General features: G+C 32.2%; 2 protein-coding genes across 3 annotated transcripts; both read right to left on the bottom strand.

Annotated features, from left to right (window-relative positions):
* Window positions 1-2677: 2677 nt before the first annotated feature.
* Window positions 2678-4460, bottom strand: LOC116849196. The gene is made up of 3 exons (XM_032826117.1): window positions 4348-4460; window positions 3148-3324; window positions 2678-3075 (listed from the first exon to the last, which is right to left on the bottom strand). The coding sequence occupies exons 1-3, from the start codon at window positions 4458-4460 to the stop codon at window positions 2775-2777; spliced, it is 591 nt and encodes a 196-aa protein (XP_032682008.1). The 3' UTR covers window positions 2678-2774.
* Window positions 4339-6891, bottom strand: LOC116849201. 2 transcript variants are annotated; one of them, XM_032826123.1, is made up of 7 exons: window positions 6614-6891; window positions 6153-6418; window positions 5828-5989; window positions 5234-5746; window positions 5055-5144; window positions 4928-4983; window positions 4339-4850 (listed from the first exon to the last, which is right to left on the bottom strand). In XM_032826123.1, exons 1-4 carry the CDS (start codon window positions 6878-6880, stop codon window positions 5278-5280), a joined length of 1164 nt encoding a protein of 387 aa, XP_032682014.1. In that variant the 5' UTR covers window positions 6881-6891; the 3' UTR covers window positions 4339-4850; window positions 4928-4983; window positions 5055-5144; window positions 5234-5277. The 2 variants fall into 2 exon arrangements, with proteins under 2 accessions (XP_032682014.1, XP_032682013.1); XM_032826122.1 differs by lacking the exon at window positions 4339-4850 and having other exon boundaries at window positions 4962-5144; window positions 5234-5989.
* Window positions 6892-18064: the final 11173 nt, after the last annotated feature.

Genomic DNA, 18064 nt, shown 5'->3' with positions numbered 1-18064 from the left:
GGCGAACCATCCCGTGAGAAATCCCATTATTTTTGTGTCTAGCTTTCGAAAATCCGTTGTTGTTCCGAGTTTATCCAATGTTTCGTCCACGATGTCGAGTTTTTTCAGGCAGTTCCTAAATTTCTGACGCGGGCAGACAGTATTGAATTGAGATCTCCGCGAATTCACGTAACGATTAAGACGTAGTACAATCGAGATTACAAGCAATAAATTCCTCGCCCTTTCGTGCTAAAATAATCGCCCTTACCTTATCGTAATAGAGCCTAATAAATAATGAGGTAATAGCCAATAATATCTGTAGATTAATGTATATTCTGTAATATATCCATTCGTAAGATATATAAGATGACATAATATCTGTCATGAAAAAACAATAAATAGACCGTAGCAGCATATCGTAGAAATAACTTAACCGCGGATGCTCTTTGAGGAACTCCACGATTCTTAACCCGCACACGTAACTAACAATTAGCACAGGCGACAAGACCACCCGAAAGTTTCTCGCCATAGTGACACCGTCGTTAGTCTGCACTATACTTTCTTACTTGACAATATACCGGATAGACATAACGATATAAAATAAGAACGGAGGATCTCTGTAATTTCCGACTTCTGCACTTAGGTATAATGAAATAATCGATCCGTTGAATTTTACATTTAGTCGTTATTTAATTTTTTATCGCCGGAAAGAGAGCTGCTGATAAGCTGCTCATTTGTTTTCGCAGAAATGAAATGTTGTCTTCACACAAGCATTATATCGATCGTTTTTCTTTTTTCATTCGCACTATTCTTTATTTTTTTACTTAGTAATTATAGAGTACATACGATGATGTTATATGTTTATTACATTGTTAAATAAGATGTTTTCTTTTAAATTAATAAGTGATATAAATTATTTTTGTAAGAATCTGTTAGGCTCTAGTGCATTATTTTTAAAAATAATTTTTGTAATAAATAGTTTAAAATCGTTTTTGGCAAGAAAAATAATCACAACGAAAGTAAACGCGTGAAAATGAAAGGAAAATGTTATATTTGCATTTTGCAAGAAAATTCATGTAAAAGGATAACTGATTTTAATCGTCAGAAATAATTAATCATTTCCGAAGTTATATAAAATAACGTGACTTATACCGAGCAATAAACCAAGTAACAGCAACAATAGTAAACCGTCGATAAAGTTGTTTATACATATTAAATATAACATATCGACCATAACAGCGAGTTGTACAGAAAACTAAATCACGGTTTTGGATGTTCCGCGGGAAACTCGGAAACCCTCACATCGCACACGTAAGTTACTATGAGAACCGTTAACAGAACCTCGCGAAAGCTTTTCGTCATTGTCACGTTTTTTCAAATTGTATTCACTAGATTGCTTACTGCGCCGAATAAATATAGCAATCAGATAACAACAGAGAAACTTCGTAATTTACAATCGTTGCATTTAAGTATAACGAAGTAATTTGTCTGTTGTATTTTCAGCCACCTTAACAAAAACAGGCCAATAACGAGACCGTTGTTTATTTCCATAGGTATGAAATATTGATTTTATTTAGTTTTTGTTCTCTTTATTTTTTATTTTTATGCTGGATAATCATTGAATAGTATTATAGCGTATGTGAAAACGATGTTGTTCAATCGAGGAATTATAAATAATTTTTGGTCTTTGACGTATTAATTGATATTATTTTTGCAAAATTTTATTGTGTACTCGGGCGGTAAAAAACAAAATTATTTTAAGTAAAGAATGTAATTATCACGAGTTGGAACAAGAGGAGTCTTTCTCGCATGTGCGTGAAAATAAATTATTAATAATGGTTTTTTTACATTCTGCAGCAAAGCTCCTGGAAAAGAAATGTTAACATTAATCATGGATAAGAATACAAAATTATCAAGACGTTATCATGAAAAGGGATTGTATCACTCACTGTGTGGTGAATTGATGCCCATTTCAAAGTTGCTTACGTGCCGTCTTATTTACTTTACATATATTTAGAAACCATATATCTATCCGTATTTGACTGTATCAATATAATCAAGATAGTCAAAATAATTTCGGAATACTAAAGAAAAATAATATCAGCTTTTTAGTATTTATTATGGAAAGTTCGTTTATATTATGAACAATTATTTAATGTTTACAACGCACTCTGTGAAGACATTTGAAGCCAAATTGAAATAGACCTAGACCGTAGAATTTGAGCGGGTCTCGTGTAAGTTGCAGTAAAAACTGTATTATCTGCAATAGACGCATTAACGTAATAGATTATTTATACGTTATTGTTTCTTTGTCAATGCTTAAATCCACATTTCGTTATATAAAAATTTGTATGAAAGCTCACGTTTTCTCGGGTCTCCTCATCATAGGTAGAATACGACACTCGCTTGATAAAATTTCCCGCGGCATTTGCCTACAATTGGGATATATAAAATGAACTATAATTCAATTTCAATTAGATACAAAATTTTATATCGGAAATGCAAAATACAGATAGAAATTGCGCGATACCATCGTTCAAATTGTATAAATTAATATTTATTGCATAAATTAGTATTGTCATAAATTTGTACTTATATTATGGATGTGGGAACGTGTGTATTTTTAGATGTTTGCGATAAGTCTTTGGATTTTTAGCGATGTTTTTTTTATTAATAGTAATACAACTGTAATGCCATATTCACTCGAAATATCTGTCACCATTTTTTGCCACTTTTTATATAATCATTTGGTTCTAAGTTTGTAAAATGAGCAACCAGCATGTGAGCCAATGAATCTATATTCGATCCGATGAACTTTTGCAAATTGTTAATAGAGTCGATACCTTAGCGCTGACACTCTCGTACGTGTAATTGATCAGGAAGAGTTTGGAGAAGTACGAAAGGACCCAGGATATGCATAGAACAAGGCCGATATTAGTTTGAAACCCGTTGATTTCATGGTTGATTATTATATCGAAAATTTCCTGACAGATCTGTATTATAAAAACGATGTAACACGTCATCTTGACCGTCGTCTCTATTCCGTACATCGAGTTTATCTCGCGTGATGTTTTGCGTAACTCTAGATGCAGATGTCTGTACAGATGCGAGATATTAAAGATTAGTTCGCGAACGTAGCCGGTTTACGCTTTTGTTACAAATTCGTACATTACGATCCACGTGATAGACTCGCTGTCTAGGGAGTTCGGGAAATTGTGTCGTTGCGTGTGCAAAACAGAACTCTCCCAAGCCAGCTTTGTTTTGCACTTGTCATGGTCGATGGATTCGTCATCGGCCAGTTTGCGGAGTTGTTCGTTGACTTGATCGAACTTTAATCCTATGTATCTGAATGCAGAATCGGTATACGCAATTATTGACGAATATGCGCAAACGTATCGTACACTTTATTTCGATACACTGTTTTCTCGATACATCTCAGAATGATAATTCAATGAGAGAACTTGATTTTATTTCCCAGAAGTTAAGAGATCTCATTCAGATCTTATTCAGACACTATCAGATTCTTTCATTAGAGCTATGTTCTGAAATGTATTGGAGAATAAAATATTCAAGCCGTATTGAAAGAAAGTGTACATGAGTTCTTAAGCGTTTTCCGGAAAAAGAAAGATTAAATTCTCTAAATCTTCAATAATACCATTTAATCATATGTACATGAAGCACACAGAGAATACACACCCGAGAATACACGCAAACGTCAAGTCACTCAAACTATTAACATGATAACAGTAGTTCATTAAAAGTGGAATATAAATCCCTGTTGCAACGCCATATATACTGGACCACCAAATGCTTTCTAAGCAGTTCATTGTCAAAATGTATACGATCCATACCGCCATGATCATATTTAATCTTTTGTTCAGCTTGTGATAATTTGTCGTTGTTCCGAGTTCTCCCAACGTTTCATCCACGATAATGAGTTTCTTCAGACAGCTCTTAAATTTCTAATGTAAGAGAGCAATTTTTGTAATGGACAAATAGTATCCATTCGCAAATACATGGAACTAATGTTTTGTAGCGTCATTATATCTCTCGTGTAAAGATAAAGAGATAATTCTGCTCAAATTTCAGTGCATTCATTTAGTGTCATTAACGTATATGAATCATAGGCCATAAAGTTACTTACTCGCTGCAATGAAATTGCCTGAACATAACATGATCGCGATCAAACAATGAACAATTGTATAAACATATCCTACCTTATCGTGATACATCGCAAACAGAGTCGAAAGTAACAACGTGAAAGCATCTAGAAACACGCATATCTTATATACGATGAATTCTTGAGATATGCGAGGAATCACGTCATACAGGAGAACACAATAAATCGTCCATAGCAACAAGATGTACGAAAGACTGAGCCATCTTACTGAATGCCTCACTGGAAACTCAGCAATCCTCAAACCGCACACGTAGCTGACGATCAGAACCGTCGACAAAACTGCATGAATGTTTGTCGCCATGCTGGTGACGGCGCCACTATTGTAACTCAATTTTCCCGTTGACAGCTAGGCTGTACGACAATGATAGCGCATTTCCGTAATTCGCAATTGCTGCACTTACGCGTATTGAAACGATCGATCCGCTGAATTTTGCATAACTATCGGCATAGAATTACTAATGAATTAATTATTTTTTTTCTGTATGAGAAAAAAACATGTAGGGATCTCGCGATATTACGTTTTCTTATGCTCTTTATTTTCACACTCCGACAGTTATGCAATGATGTCTCTCGAGAGAATAATCGAACAGCGAGCAAAATGCGCGAAAACGCTGCTTCTCAGTTAATGAATAAACCACTGCGTAATAGACAGTACAATGGAAAATATTAATTCGACGCGTTGCAGCATTTTCTGGAAGAAACGGAGAATACTGATTGCCGATAAAATGCGCAATTATATCAGTCACATTAATTATTTTTTATACTTACACGCTTGTGTGTGACTGAATTAATATAACTATAACGGTTGCAATGGAGCCGGTAAACTAAAAATAAGGTATTCGTTACACATTTCTCGTTTTTCGTGAAAGATGATTATTTGATCATTGCAACATACCCTGTGAAGGAATCTCAAGCCAAACTGAAAAAGTCTTAGCCCGTAGAATTTGAGCGGAGTTCGAGTCAGTTGCAGTAAAAGTTGCGAAATCTATATTAGCACACTTATATTATCATATTAATTTATCATATACGTTTTATGTACATTTCATATACATTTCTTAATAGCTAAATACTTACGTTTTCGCGAGTGACAACGTCGCACGAGGAATATGAAATTATATTTATAACATCTCCCGTTGCATTTGCCTGTAATTGAAATGTGCCAAACAAGACCGGGTTTCAGCGCAGCGAATTTGTATATACAATGGAATGTAAATATAATATAATTTAATAGTCAAACAATCGCGGACGCGCGTGAAAGCGAACACAAAGTACGTCAAATATGAATGTGTAAACGATACCTTAACGCTGACTCTTTCGCACATATAATTAATGAGAAAGAGTCTGAAAAGGTATATAGCAAGTGAGATTGCAATCAAGAGAAAAAAGAGTTTGTTTTTGTTAATGTAACTATCGTTGTTTTTGTTGAGATAAGTATCGCTGATGTAAGTATCGTTGAATATCGCTTTGAAGATCTCACTAATATTTCTCGATATAAAAGCGAAATAACAGCCCATTTTTAGTGTCATTTGCAGCTCGAATATAGAGTTCACCTCACGACATATTTTTCGTAATTCTAAATGAAGATGTCTGCAAAAACGCAATATAATGTTTTCACTGCGCTGTAAGTTGCGTTGGAATGTATTTAATTTTTGCAAACTCTCATAATACATTACGATCCACGTGGTATATTTGCTGCGTGAAGATTTCGGGTACCCGACTGGGCGCGAATGCAACATGAAATGTTCCCATGTGCGTTTTGTTTCATACTCGTCGACTTCCTCCGATTTTCGCAGGTACTCATTAACTTGATCAAATTTCAGTTCTATGTATCTAAATGCGGGAAAAATTGAATCATGACAGTTACTGCTCAACACAGCGAGTATATTTTATAAAAAATTTTTTATTCTTTGAACATTCAGAAAATACTATTTTTTTTGCCTTGTGGTAGAGTTTGATTATTAAAATAATTTTTGTAAGAAGATTGTATGCTTACCGAAGAGTACTGGCGATAATCAAATCGCCGATGAGATTGATGTAAGAGACATATTCCAGCAGGAAAGAAACGTACATGGCTTTCAGAGCGTCGCAACGATCTCTCAACCAGAAGCTCTTGACGTAAGTTACGGATATGGCAAACGCGATCCATCCAAAGATGACCGACAATACCGTCATGTATACTTTCTGGTAATCTGTCGCTGTTCCGAGCTTCTCTAGCGTATCGTCAATGATGGCGAGTTTTCTCAAACAGTTTCTGTATTTCTGACATATAGAAATCATAGTCTGAATTGAGAAACGACTAAGTGGAATTCGCGAATCAGTATTGAGCAAACATATAACACGTGTAAATACAAAGACATTAGATCGTGACTCCGTAATAACTTTGCTTCCAATTACCCACGTATAACTAAAATTAATTATCTTCATTAATGTTTAGCCGTGATAATATTCTCTTACCTTGTCGTAATATATTCCAAGAACTACTGACAAGAATGCAATAAATATGTTGAGATGAAAAGCAATATGGTATGTGAAAGGATGGTCGTTTACGTAATGTATTGCGGTATATATCAGTAGAATATGATAAACCGACCAGGATAGAAATATGTATAAAAAACTGAACCACAGTCTTGGTTTACCCGCGGGAAATTCGACAATCCTTGTACCGAACACGTAACTGATAACAAGAAGCGGCGATAATGCCGCTCGTATGTAGCCCGTCATCGTGGACGTAGTCGTTGCTATTTCGAACTGCCGACAGTATCATCGTGCGGCATCGGGTAGCAGAACTTGTTAATAACAACTACAGCACTTGAGTGTATTGTAACAATCTATCAGTTTCATTTCCCATATCACGAGTTATCGGAAAAAAGTTTCTGATGAGTCTGTCGCTTTGTATCCGCGTGATATTAGTGTATTGATGCCGTACATATCGGTGTTGATTATATCTCATGTTCTTACGCTGGCGAAGTCGTGCGACGATATTATATGCGGTTAGAAAATAACTGGAGTAGTTACCTTTTAATTAAGAGTTTGATATCAATCGATACACTTTCTAGGTTTTTTCTCTTTCTTGAAATAAATCGCGTATCATGTACTACTGTCAGAATGTTAACATTTATTTCACAATTTAACAATATATCAAAAAGTACATTCAACAAGAGAATTGAACTATCGCTTTGAGTCGATCGAAAAATATAACACACTTCTAATCAAGGAGTTTTGTGAAACGTGATCATCAGTGATATCCCAGGAAATGCTTCAAGTAATTGAAAATTTACTAATTATTTCGGATCGTAGAAATCCGCATGAAACTGTTTCTGTTTTTAAAAGAAGCAAATATTAGATAAGTAAACAGCACAGAGGGAGAAATCGTCGAAATAAAAAGTAGAAGATATTAATTTACCACTCCTTATCATTTAGCATTATTTTCTGAAAGAAAAGCCAGATGTTAATTTTCAGCAAAAGTGAAAATAATTTACATATATTCGTAATATTTTTTTTCTGCCTACCGTTGTTATACGACTGTATTAATATGGTCGTAACTGTCAAAATAGAATTGTAGAACTGAAAGAAAAAAATAGTCTTTCTCAAAGATTCATCGTTTATTGTGCGAATAATATTAGTTAATATATTTTAAACTATTTTTATAATTGTGTTATATACATACTCCAAAAAGAAACTTAAAGCCAAACCGGAAAAGTCCGAGTCCGTAGAAACTGACCGGAGCTTGAATCAGTTGTAATACAAATTGCGAAATCTATAATAGAGTACACAGTTACACATTAGTTTCAATTATTTATTACAGTCAAAAATAAAAGACTTACGTTTTTGCGAACTATATCATCGTTTGACGAATACGATATTTTACCTATAAGATCTCCCGTTGTGTTTGCCTAAAATTAAAATATTAAAAAGAGAATCGAAATTTAGTACGGGAAACTTGATTGTAATGACTAAATAATTATTGAAAGTTAAGTAGATGCATCTCGACATGTAGATGCAGACATGTAATCGATACCTTGACGGTAACTTTCTCATACATATAATTGATGAGAATGAGCCTAAACGTGTACTGAAGGAACATGGTTATAGCTATTGTGGTATTGAAGGTATAATTATTGATAAGTATCGTACAGATGAATTGCTGTAAACTCATCGTTAGGAAAGCGAAATAAGACCCCATTTTGATAGTCATTTGTAGTCCAAAAATCGAGTTCAATTCGCGAGATATTTTCCGTAATTCCAGATGAAGATGGCTGCGAAAATACAATGTTAAGTCACATTGCGTGTGGTGTAATCGTAATTTTGATTAAATCTTCAAGAATTTTTATAATACATTACAACCCATGACACACATTCATTGGTCGAGTATCTCGGATATTCCGCTTGGCGCGTGAAAGTCGCGAGATCTTTCCGTGTCCGGTTTACTTTATCGTTATCTTCGTCTAATTTCCGGAGACGTTCGTTGATTTGGTGAAATTTTTGTTTTATATAGCTGAAAATATGAAGAATTAGCGAATAATAACAATTATTTTTTTTATATTTGCGGAACTATTGTACAAAATGCTTGAAGTTCTTATAACTTAAATCTTTCACATGTGAGTATATAGTTCATAATTTTCTAAATAATTTTTATAAGAACTTTTAAACGTAAAGTAACTTTTATATACTAACCCAAGAATACTCGCTATAGTTAGATCATCGATGAGATTAATATGAGGGCAATAATCAACAATGAAGGCAACATAGAAAGCTTTCATAGGTTTACAGTAATCTTTTAACGGTAAGCTATTGTTATATGTTTTGAATATTAGTAACGTAAACCACCCGAAGATGATTAACAGCACTCTCGTGTATAACTTTTGGTAATCTGTCATTATCCCGAGTTTCTCAAGCGTATCTTCTACGATAGCTAGCTTTCTCAAACAGCTTCTAAGTTTCTAACACAAATAACACAATATACAGTGAGAAGGTAATTAAGTTTGCAAATAGTACTGTAAAGAAATGTAACTTAGAGATTTAACCTTTTTCGCTTCAAAGCGACGCCACCCAGAATTTCTTACAAAACTTGAGAAACGTCAAGATAGAGTTGGCAGTTATCAATTCTCAAGTCAATTTTAAACCCAATGATAATTTTAAATCAGAAAAGATTTTTATTGTGGTGTTTTCCGAGTCTTATAAGAAATTTTGGACGACGTCTTAGGAGCGCAAAAGAAAACTCTAACTTCGAGTAATGTCGAAACATAAGCAGAATCATTTATCATTACTGAGCGAGTAATAATAAATAATTCTGACTTTTTCTTACCTTATCGTAATACACTGCCAGAGCAGTTGACAACAGTGTTGTAACAAGGTCGAACCAGAAGCAAACATGGTATATTATTTGAAAATGACGTACGTGATGAAATACCGTATACACGTAAAGAATAAAGTAAACTGACCACAGTAGTAATATATATATGAGACCGAGACATGATCTTGGTTCTCCCGCGGGAAACTCTACGATTCTTGCACCTGTCACGTAACTAATATACAGCAACGGCGACAATACCGCGCGAAAGTCGTCCGTCATTGTAGACGCGGCCGTCCCTGCTTCGAACTGCCAGCAGTATCGTATAGCATCGGCTAGCAGAACTTGATAGCACTTTTGCTTATTATAGCGATCGATCAATTGAATTTTGCATATCGAAAAGGATTAATTGATGACTCTTTTTTTTTCCCGTGCGGAATTAATGCAAACATTGTATGTGTGTGTGTGTGTGTGTGTATGCGTTATGTGTTATTACTCCTTTCGTTATTTTATTTTTTTAATACCTATTTTGATTGTACGATGATATTGCGCGTGTTTAAAAAATAATCAAATATCGAAAAAGTAATATGCAGTAGTGTTGATTTTTAATTGATGAGTTCGTATTAATCGATAAATTAGATGGGTTTCTTCGTGAAATAATTCGAATCACCATTATCTAAACATTAACGTATATTTTATTATTTTATAAAATATTGACAAATTTATTTGTCAACGAAATTATAGTCACTTGAAATCGATCGTAAAAATGGTAAAATTCTAAATAATAAATTTTATGAAATATGATTATTCAGTAACACACGCATTCCAGAAAATTTCTTAAGGAGTTAAATGCACTGATTTTAAACAGTCATATAAAATTATTCTAAAGAAAAAATATTTTTCTTAATAAAAAACAAAATTATTAATTAAGAGAAGACAGACGGATAAAATAAAACCAACATGATAGATTAGAAGATGTCAATTTCTCATTTTGTGGTCTGTAAAAAAATGTCGGATATTAATTTCTCATAAAAGTAAAAGTTATGTATATTAGTTATACTATTCTTTTCGCCAACCGTTTGTATGTGATTGCACCAATATAACTATGACAGTCGCAACCGAGCTGCAAAACTGAAAGAAGAAATTCAACTTCATAGAGATTTATTATTTATAATAGATAATTATCGAATAGTTGCAGCATACCCCATAAAGAAACTTAAAACCAAACTGGAAAAGTCCAAGCCCATAGAATTTGACCGGAGCTTGAGTTAGTTGCAATACGAGTTGCAAGATCTGTATTAGAAAAATGACTTATACATTAGTTTCAATTCAAACATGACGTCCTAGTTGCAATAATTTATTTAAACAGCAATATAAATGACTTACGTTTTCTCGAGTTACAATATCGGATGAATGATATGAAATACTATTTATAAGACCTCCTGTAGCGTTTGCCTAAAATTGAAACGTTCGAAATAAAATCTAAAAGGGCAGGTATGTTGACTTAAATTAATGAGAGAAAGAGAGAGAGAGAGAGAGAGAGAGAAACAGAAATATCTAGTCCTTTCTACAGTTTAAAATATATATATTGAGTGCGAACATATAATCGATACCTTGACACTGACTCTTTCGCACATATAATTAATCAGAAATAGTCTGAATATGTACGCAACGATGATGGTTCCGGCCAAACTAAAGAACAGAATAGGTCTAGTGACATAATTATTGACGAGCATTACGTCGAAGAGCTGGCGAAAACCTAAGGATATAAATGCGAAATATGTCCCCATTTTGATACTCATTTGTAGTCCAAATATCGAATCCAATTCACGAGATATTCTTCGCAATTCCAAATGAAGATGTCTGCAAATATACAATTATAAGTTGTGCTGTATAATATCGTCGTAATTTCTAAAATTTTCGCGGCTCTTTGCAATACATTACGATCCATGTGATATATTTGCTGCTTTTCGATCTCGAGTACACAGTTTGATGCGGCAACAACATCAAATTATTCCATGTTTGTCTTATTTCGTACTCGTTGTTTCTCTCCGATTTCCGTATGTATTCGTTGATTTGGTCGAATTTTAGTTCTATGTATCTGAATGTAGAAGAAGCTAGTGAATAATAACAGCTATCGTTTAAAAGATTTATTGAAATTCTTAAAATATGTAATAAAGGCGTGATCACTTTCATGCATGACAGTTTAATTATTAAAACAGGTTTAATTATTAAAATATTGTTAATAAGAGAACATACTAACCCGAGAATACTCGCAATAATCAGATCATTGACGAGATTTAAATAAGAGCAGTAATCAAGCATAAAGGACACATAAATAGCTTTCTTAACAGAACCACAACGATCTCTATACCATATGGTGCTGCTGCATGTGCTCCACGTAATAAACAAAAGCCACCCAAAAACGGCTATCAATACTCTCATGTACAATTTCTGGTAATCTGTTATTATTCCGAGTTTTTCTAACGTGTTATCCAGGATAACAAGCTTTCTCAAACAATTTCTAAATTTCTAACATAGGAAACAATAAGCAGTAGTAAAAATAATTTAGTGAATAATTTTCTTCACTAATAAATACTCTAAAGAACTCGGTTGTATTTCTTTTAGCTGCTACTGCAGCTACTAGAGTATTATTTAATTATTTAAATTAATTACTAATAATTTTCAAAATTATTTTATATTACAAAGCAACCATCCTTTCACTTTTTACTTCACCTAATATAATCAGAGTACTACTAGAGCATCTTACTAGTGTGATAACCAGAATTATTTAAATTAATTACTAATAATTTTCAAAATTATTTTATATTACAAAGCAACCATCCTTTCACCTACCTTATCGTAATACAATGCAAGAATAGTTAACAATATCGCTGTAAATATATTCAGCCAAAGGCAAAAATGGTATGAGGCAGAATGAGTATATATGTGATGAAGCACTGTATACGTTAAGAGAAAATAATATACCGACCACAACAACAATATGTATAGAATGCTGAGCCATGGTCTCGGTTCATCTGCAGGAAATTCGATAACTCTTGCACCAAATACGTAACTTATAATAAAAAACGGCGACAATATCACACGAATACCGTCCATCACTGCAGACCTCGTTGCTTTTTGAAACTACTAACGAGTTTCACGACTTGCACTTACGACTTACTAACAAGTTTAACACTTGCACGACTTGCACTTACGTATATTGAAATATTCGATCTCATGAATTTTGCGTATCATAAGCTATTGAAAAATAACAAGTCATTAATTACTTGAGTGCCGCAGACATCTACTTTTCTTTCTTCCCTTATTTTGATAATTGTACAATAGTATTGTGAAAATGATCAGATAATGAATAAAATATGGCATTAATAAGGAACAACGAACAATGTTGTTTCCTATAAAAATGAAGTAAGCTGTTTATGATTCGTGATCACTTAAAAAATAGAATATATTTTATTGGCTAAAAATTCGCAGATATATAATTACATATTTACAAAAATACAATTGTTAGAAGAAAAGTCACAAAAGGAAAATAAAATTATTACAATAATAGAGTATAAATGATTAATTTCATATATTGTAGTATTCTCTTTGAAAGAGTATATGTTAATGTTTAGCAAAACTAAAAATTATTTGCACACACTTATAATAATATGTCCCCTAATCCTTACATTTCTTTCTTCATTTTTTTGTGTTGGTGTGCGATTGTACTAATATGACTATAACGTAAGATCTTTGGTGTTACTGCTAAGATAAATGACAATTTAATCATTTATATTATACGTATCGTTTTACTAGTACAGATTTTGCAATTTCTGTTGCAAATGAGTCTAGGTCCATTCAAATTATATGGTCTCGGTCTTTTTCAATTTAGCTTCAAATTCTTGCACGAAGTATATTCTAATTATTACATAATTACCCATTCAAAAGAATAAATAATTAAAACAAAAATTCTTTCCCTCTGCTCCTCCGTTACGACCGTTGTATACTTATACATTAAGTCAAACTGAACAAAAAAGTCCTTTACCATTATTTTGTAAACGACCACATAGATTTTTAGATATTAATTAAAGAAAATTTGTGCATTATGGTATACCATCATATATATAACAGTTTTCTTTAATATTTAAAAATCTATGTGGTCATTTGCAAATTGTAGAGTATTTTTTTGTTCAGTTTGACTTAATGTATAAGTATACAACGGCGTACAGACGGCGCCACTGCGACTCATCTACCATATCGCGCGTGATTATTTACCAATTTTTTAAATTAATATCTCGACTATTATTGCGAATATCGCAAAACGGCACAGGACTTTCTTGCTCACTTCAATCCGTTCTACGTTTTCACAAAGAGCCATCATGGAGGTCTGAGACAATCTGTGTATATATATAATATATATAATAATATATAATATATAATATATAATATATAATATATTTATCGTCCCTTGAATATTAGGATCTATTTCACTATTTATCACATGGACAGAAATACAAGATAGTTTTTTTTACAAAAAATATAATTATGAAAATAGTCATAAAAGGATGATAAAGTCGTTGAAATAATGCAGTAGAAGATATTCATTTCTTGAATTGCAGTATTTGCTGAAAACAAATAAAAAACAGTGGCTATTAATTTTCATCAGATTAAAATATTATTTGTACACAGTTATCATATATTTTTATGCTTACATATATTGTGCACTTTTTATGTATTTGCGCGTGACTGTACTAATATGACTATGACGGTGATAACGGAGGCGCAGAACTAAAAAAGAATTAAATGTTTTAATTATTTATCGCAAAGGATGAGAACTGTGTAATAATTTTGATTTACCTTCTGAAAGAATTTTAAACCAAACTGGAAAAGTCCAAGTCCGTAGAATTTAAGCGGCGTTAAACTCATTTGCAATAGAAAGAATGAAGTCTGTATTGATACAATATTTCCTTTAATATACATTTATATAATTATATTTTGTACCATACTTATTTTAGTGATAACTAAAGATCTTACGTTTTCGCGAAGCACAACATCACAAATGGAATACGGTATCCTATTTATAATGTCTCCTGTTGCGTGTGCCTAAAATTGAATCGTTCTTAATACACACACTATGAAAAATAATTCAATAAAATAAAATATAAGATAAATATAAAACAAATATAATTTATATGGAAATTATTTTCCTATGGAAAATAATTCAATAAAATAAAATATAAGACAAATATAAGACAAATATAATTTAATGCTTGAGCAATTGAGATAAGCGAATTTGAAGTAAATGCATGAGAAATATAAAAGTACTAGTGAGAAAATAGGTTGGTACCTTAATGTTGACTTTCTCGCACGTGTGATTAATTATGAGAACTCTGAAGATGTCCATCAAAAGTAATGTTACGATGAAGATGAGGGATAGATTGTTCTTATGGAAGGTATTATAGCCGAGCATTATATCAAAAATGTTACTAAAACCTAGTGCTATAAAAGCGAAATAAGTTCCCATTTTGATAGTCATTTGTAGTTCGTATATCGAGTTCAATTCGCCAGATATTTTGCGTAATTCCAAGTGGAGATGTCTACGAAAACGCAATGTTCAATTGTATCGTGCGGTATCGTCGCGATTTATTTTATTGGAATGAATTTTTATAATACATTACGATCCATATGTTATATTCACTGTACGTAGATTTCGGAAATTTGGCTCGTCGTGGAAGCAATACTGAATGCCATGTTCTTTTCGCCGCATATTCTTTATCGTTTTCTGTATTCCGAAGATGTTCGTTTATTTGGTCAAATTTCAATCCTATGTACCTAAATACAAAGGAGACCAATAAGTAATAGATTTCAACAAATGACAATTACCAACTATTAGGGATTCCAAAAAGTTCATCGAATAATTAATTATATTTCTTCCATTGATAATAACAAAACAATTCCTATCATATTTAATCAAAGAAATTATTTCGTTTTCGAGTATCTACCATACGTCTTTCTGATAATTATCCGATCTTGTTTCCTAAAATCATTCATTGTTTGAGTTAAAGAGAAATTCATCGATAATCCGAGGAACTTTTACAAGCCCATAATAATGCGAATTTATATTAGATAGACTAAATGTTAATTAAATGTAAATATGAAATGTTTAAAATATAAAATGTTTAAAAGAGCTTTATTTTAAATAGAATTTTATATTTTAAAGTAACGTTTATACTAGAATATATACTTACTCAAGAATACTCGTGAAAAGCAAGTCATCGATGAGATTAACATAATAGACATATTTAAGTATGAAGGAAATGCAGAGGGATATTCCAATGTCATTGTAATGACTATGAAAAAAAGCATGGATGCTGGTCAACCACAAGACAAACACTAACCACCCAAATGCGGTGAACAGTATCCTCATATATAGTTTGTGGTAATCCGTTATTGTGCCGAGCTTTTCGAGTGTGCTGTCCACGATATCGAGCTTCCTCAAACAGTTTCTAAATTCCTAACACAAGCGCACAACAATAGGAAAATAATTAGTGTTCATATTAGAGAAACTTAAAGTTTTTATAAGCATTTACGCTGATATAAGCGTAAGTATTTTAAGCGTAAGTATTTTAAGTTTCTCTAATACTAGGAGCATTTATTATTAAGCGGGCATAATAAGACATACTCCTACCTTATCGTGATACATTCCAACAACAATTGTCAAAAACGTTGTAGAGATATTCAACCAAAAGCAGAAACGGTATACGATGTAATTGTAATGTATATAATATGCATTTGTACGCACTAACAAAAAGTGATAAACCGACCACAATAGAACTACGTATAGGCGACTCAGCCATGGCCTCGGTAAATTTGCGGGAAACTCAACAATTCTAGTACCAAACACATAACTGATAACAAAAAGCGGTGATAATACTGCTCGAATGTTGTTCGTCATGGTTGACGTAGCCACAACTTTTTCCAACTGCCAGCAATATCACTAAACAGCATTAGATACGAGCTCATAGTAATTGCAATGAGTGCACTTACGTATATTGAAATGATCGATTATATGAATTTCTCACATCATGATTTACTAAAAAAACATGCTGAGGAGACTCGTAAATTCATCATTTTTCCGCGCAGAATTAATTCAACCGTGTCGTGTAAAAGTATCGCGTCGTTTTTATTCACTATTTTTAAATCTCAATAATTAAAGTGTGCTATCAATATCATCGTACTCGGAAAATGGTTGAGCAAAGAATAAAATTTGTGATAATGATATTTATTAATTAATAGATTAACATTTTTCAAGCGACTATTTTAGACGATTTTTTAAGCAACAACACTATTCGATTCATATTGGATAGTTTTAATTAGCAATAAAATTTCTACAACTCATGATTATTCAACAATATTAGAATATATTTTACTATTTAGCAATATATTGGGAAATGTATAAAATAACCTTTCTTATGAAAACATGTAATCATTATCAGAAAGCAGAAGCGAGACAAAACATCAATTTAATAGAGTTGAAAATATCAATTTCTTACAGCGCTGCACTTTCTTTAACAAATTGCACGAATAATATCTATCATTCTTTTTTGAACTACTAACAAGTTCCTCAAATAGCAGCTGAATCGCAATGCACTTACTCTTGCACGATTTGTACTTATATATATTGAAATAATCGGTCCCATGAATTTTGCATACCATAAGCTATTGAAAAATAACAAGTTACTTTAGTTATTTCATTAATTACTTGAGTGCCGCAGACATCTACTTTTATTTCTTCCCTTATTTTGATAATTGTACAATAATATTGTGAAAATGATCAGATAATGAATAAAATATGGCATTAATAAGGAACAACGAACAATGTTGTTTCCTATAAAAATGAAGTAAGCTGTTTATGATTCGTGATCACTACAAAAATAGAATATATTTTATTGACTAAAAATTCGCAGATATATAATTATATATTTACAAAAAATACAATTGTTAGAAGAAAAGTCACAAAAGGAAAATAAAATTATTACAATAATAGAGTATAAATGATTAATTTCATATATTGTAGTATTCTCTTTGAAAGAGTACATATTAATGTTTAGCAAAACTAAAAATTATTTGCACACACTTATAATAATATGTCCCCTAATCCTTATATTTCTTTCTTCATTTTTTTGTGTTGGTGTGCGATTGTATTAATATGACTATAACGGTCGTAATGGAGGAGCAGAACTAGAGGGAAAGAATTTTTGTTTTAATTACTTATCCTTTTGAATGAGTAATTATATAATAATTAGAATGTACCCCCTGCAAGAATTTGAAGCCAAATTGAAAAAGACCAAGACCATAGAATTTGAGTGGAACTAGACTCATTTGCAACAGAAATTGCGAAATCTGTATTAGTAAAACGATACGTTTAATATAAATGATTAAATTGTCATTTATCTTAGTAGTAACACAAAAGATCTTACATTTTCGCGAACCTCAACATTATAAGTAGAATACGATATTCTATCAATAACATCTGCTATTGCGTTCGCCTGAAATCGAAACATTCGTAATAGCATAAAAAAGAAAGATGAGTCAAATAAATATGAATATAG

This window comes from Odontomachus brunneus, unplaced genomic scaffold (assembly GCF_010583005.1).
Source record: "Odontomachus brunneus isolate Ranch 3 - 2012 unplaced genomic scaffold, Obru_v1 Obru_scaffold_108, whole genome shotgun sequence".
NCBI lineage: Eukaryota > Metazoa > Arthropoda > Insecta > Hymenoptera > Formicidae > Odontomachus > Odontomachus brunneus.
Note: the sequence above shows the minus strand (reverse complement) of the source record. Positions and strands in the feature narration are given on the sequence as shown.

What these genes read in the sequence shown, in the direction of transcription:
- LOC116849196 (XM_032826117.1), bottom strand. Translation starts at nt 4,460, where the DNA reads ATGGCGACAAACATTCATGCAGTTTTGTCGACGGTTCTGATCGTCAGC. An exon ending in GTAAGATGGCTCAGTCTTTC is followed by an intron (nt 3,325 to 4,347) that starts GTACATCTTGTT and finishes TTCTGCATTCAG; the next exon opens with ATACATAGGATTAAAGTTCG. An exon ending in TCTATCACGTGGATCGTAAT is followed by an intron (nt 3,076 to 3,147) that starts GTACGAATTTGT and finishes GCATCTGTACAG; the next exon opens with ACATCTGCATCTAGAGTTAC.
- LOC116849201 (XM_032826122.1), bottom strand. Translation starts at nt 6,880, where the DNA reads ATGACGGGCTACATACGAGCGGCATTATCGCCGCTTCTTGTTATCAGT. An exon ending in TTGGAATATATTACGACAAG is followed by an intron (nt 6,419 to 6,613) that starts GTAAGAGAATAT and finishes TCTATATGTCAG; the next exon opens with AAATACAGAAACTGTTTGAG. An exon ending in ATTATCGCCAGTACTCTTCG is followed by an intron (nt 5,990 to 6,152) that starts GTAAGCATACAA and finishes TCCCGCATTTAG; the next exon opens with ATACATAGAACTGAAATTTG.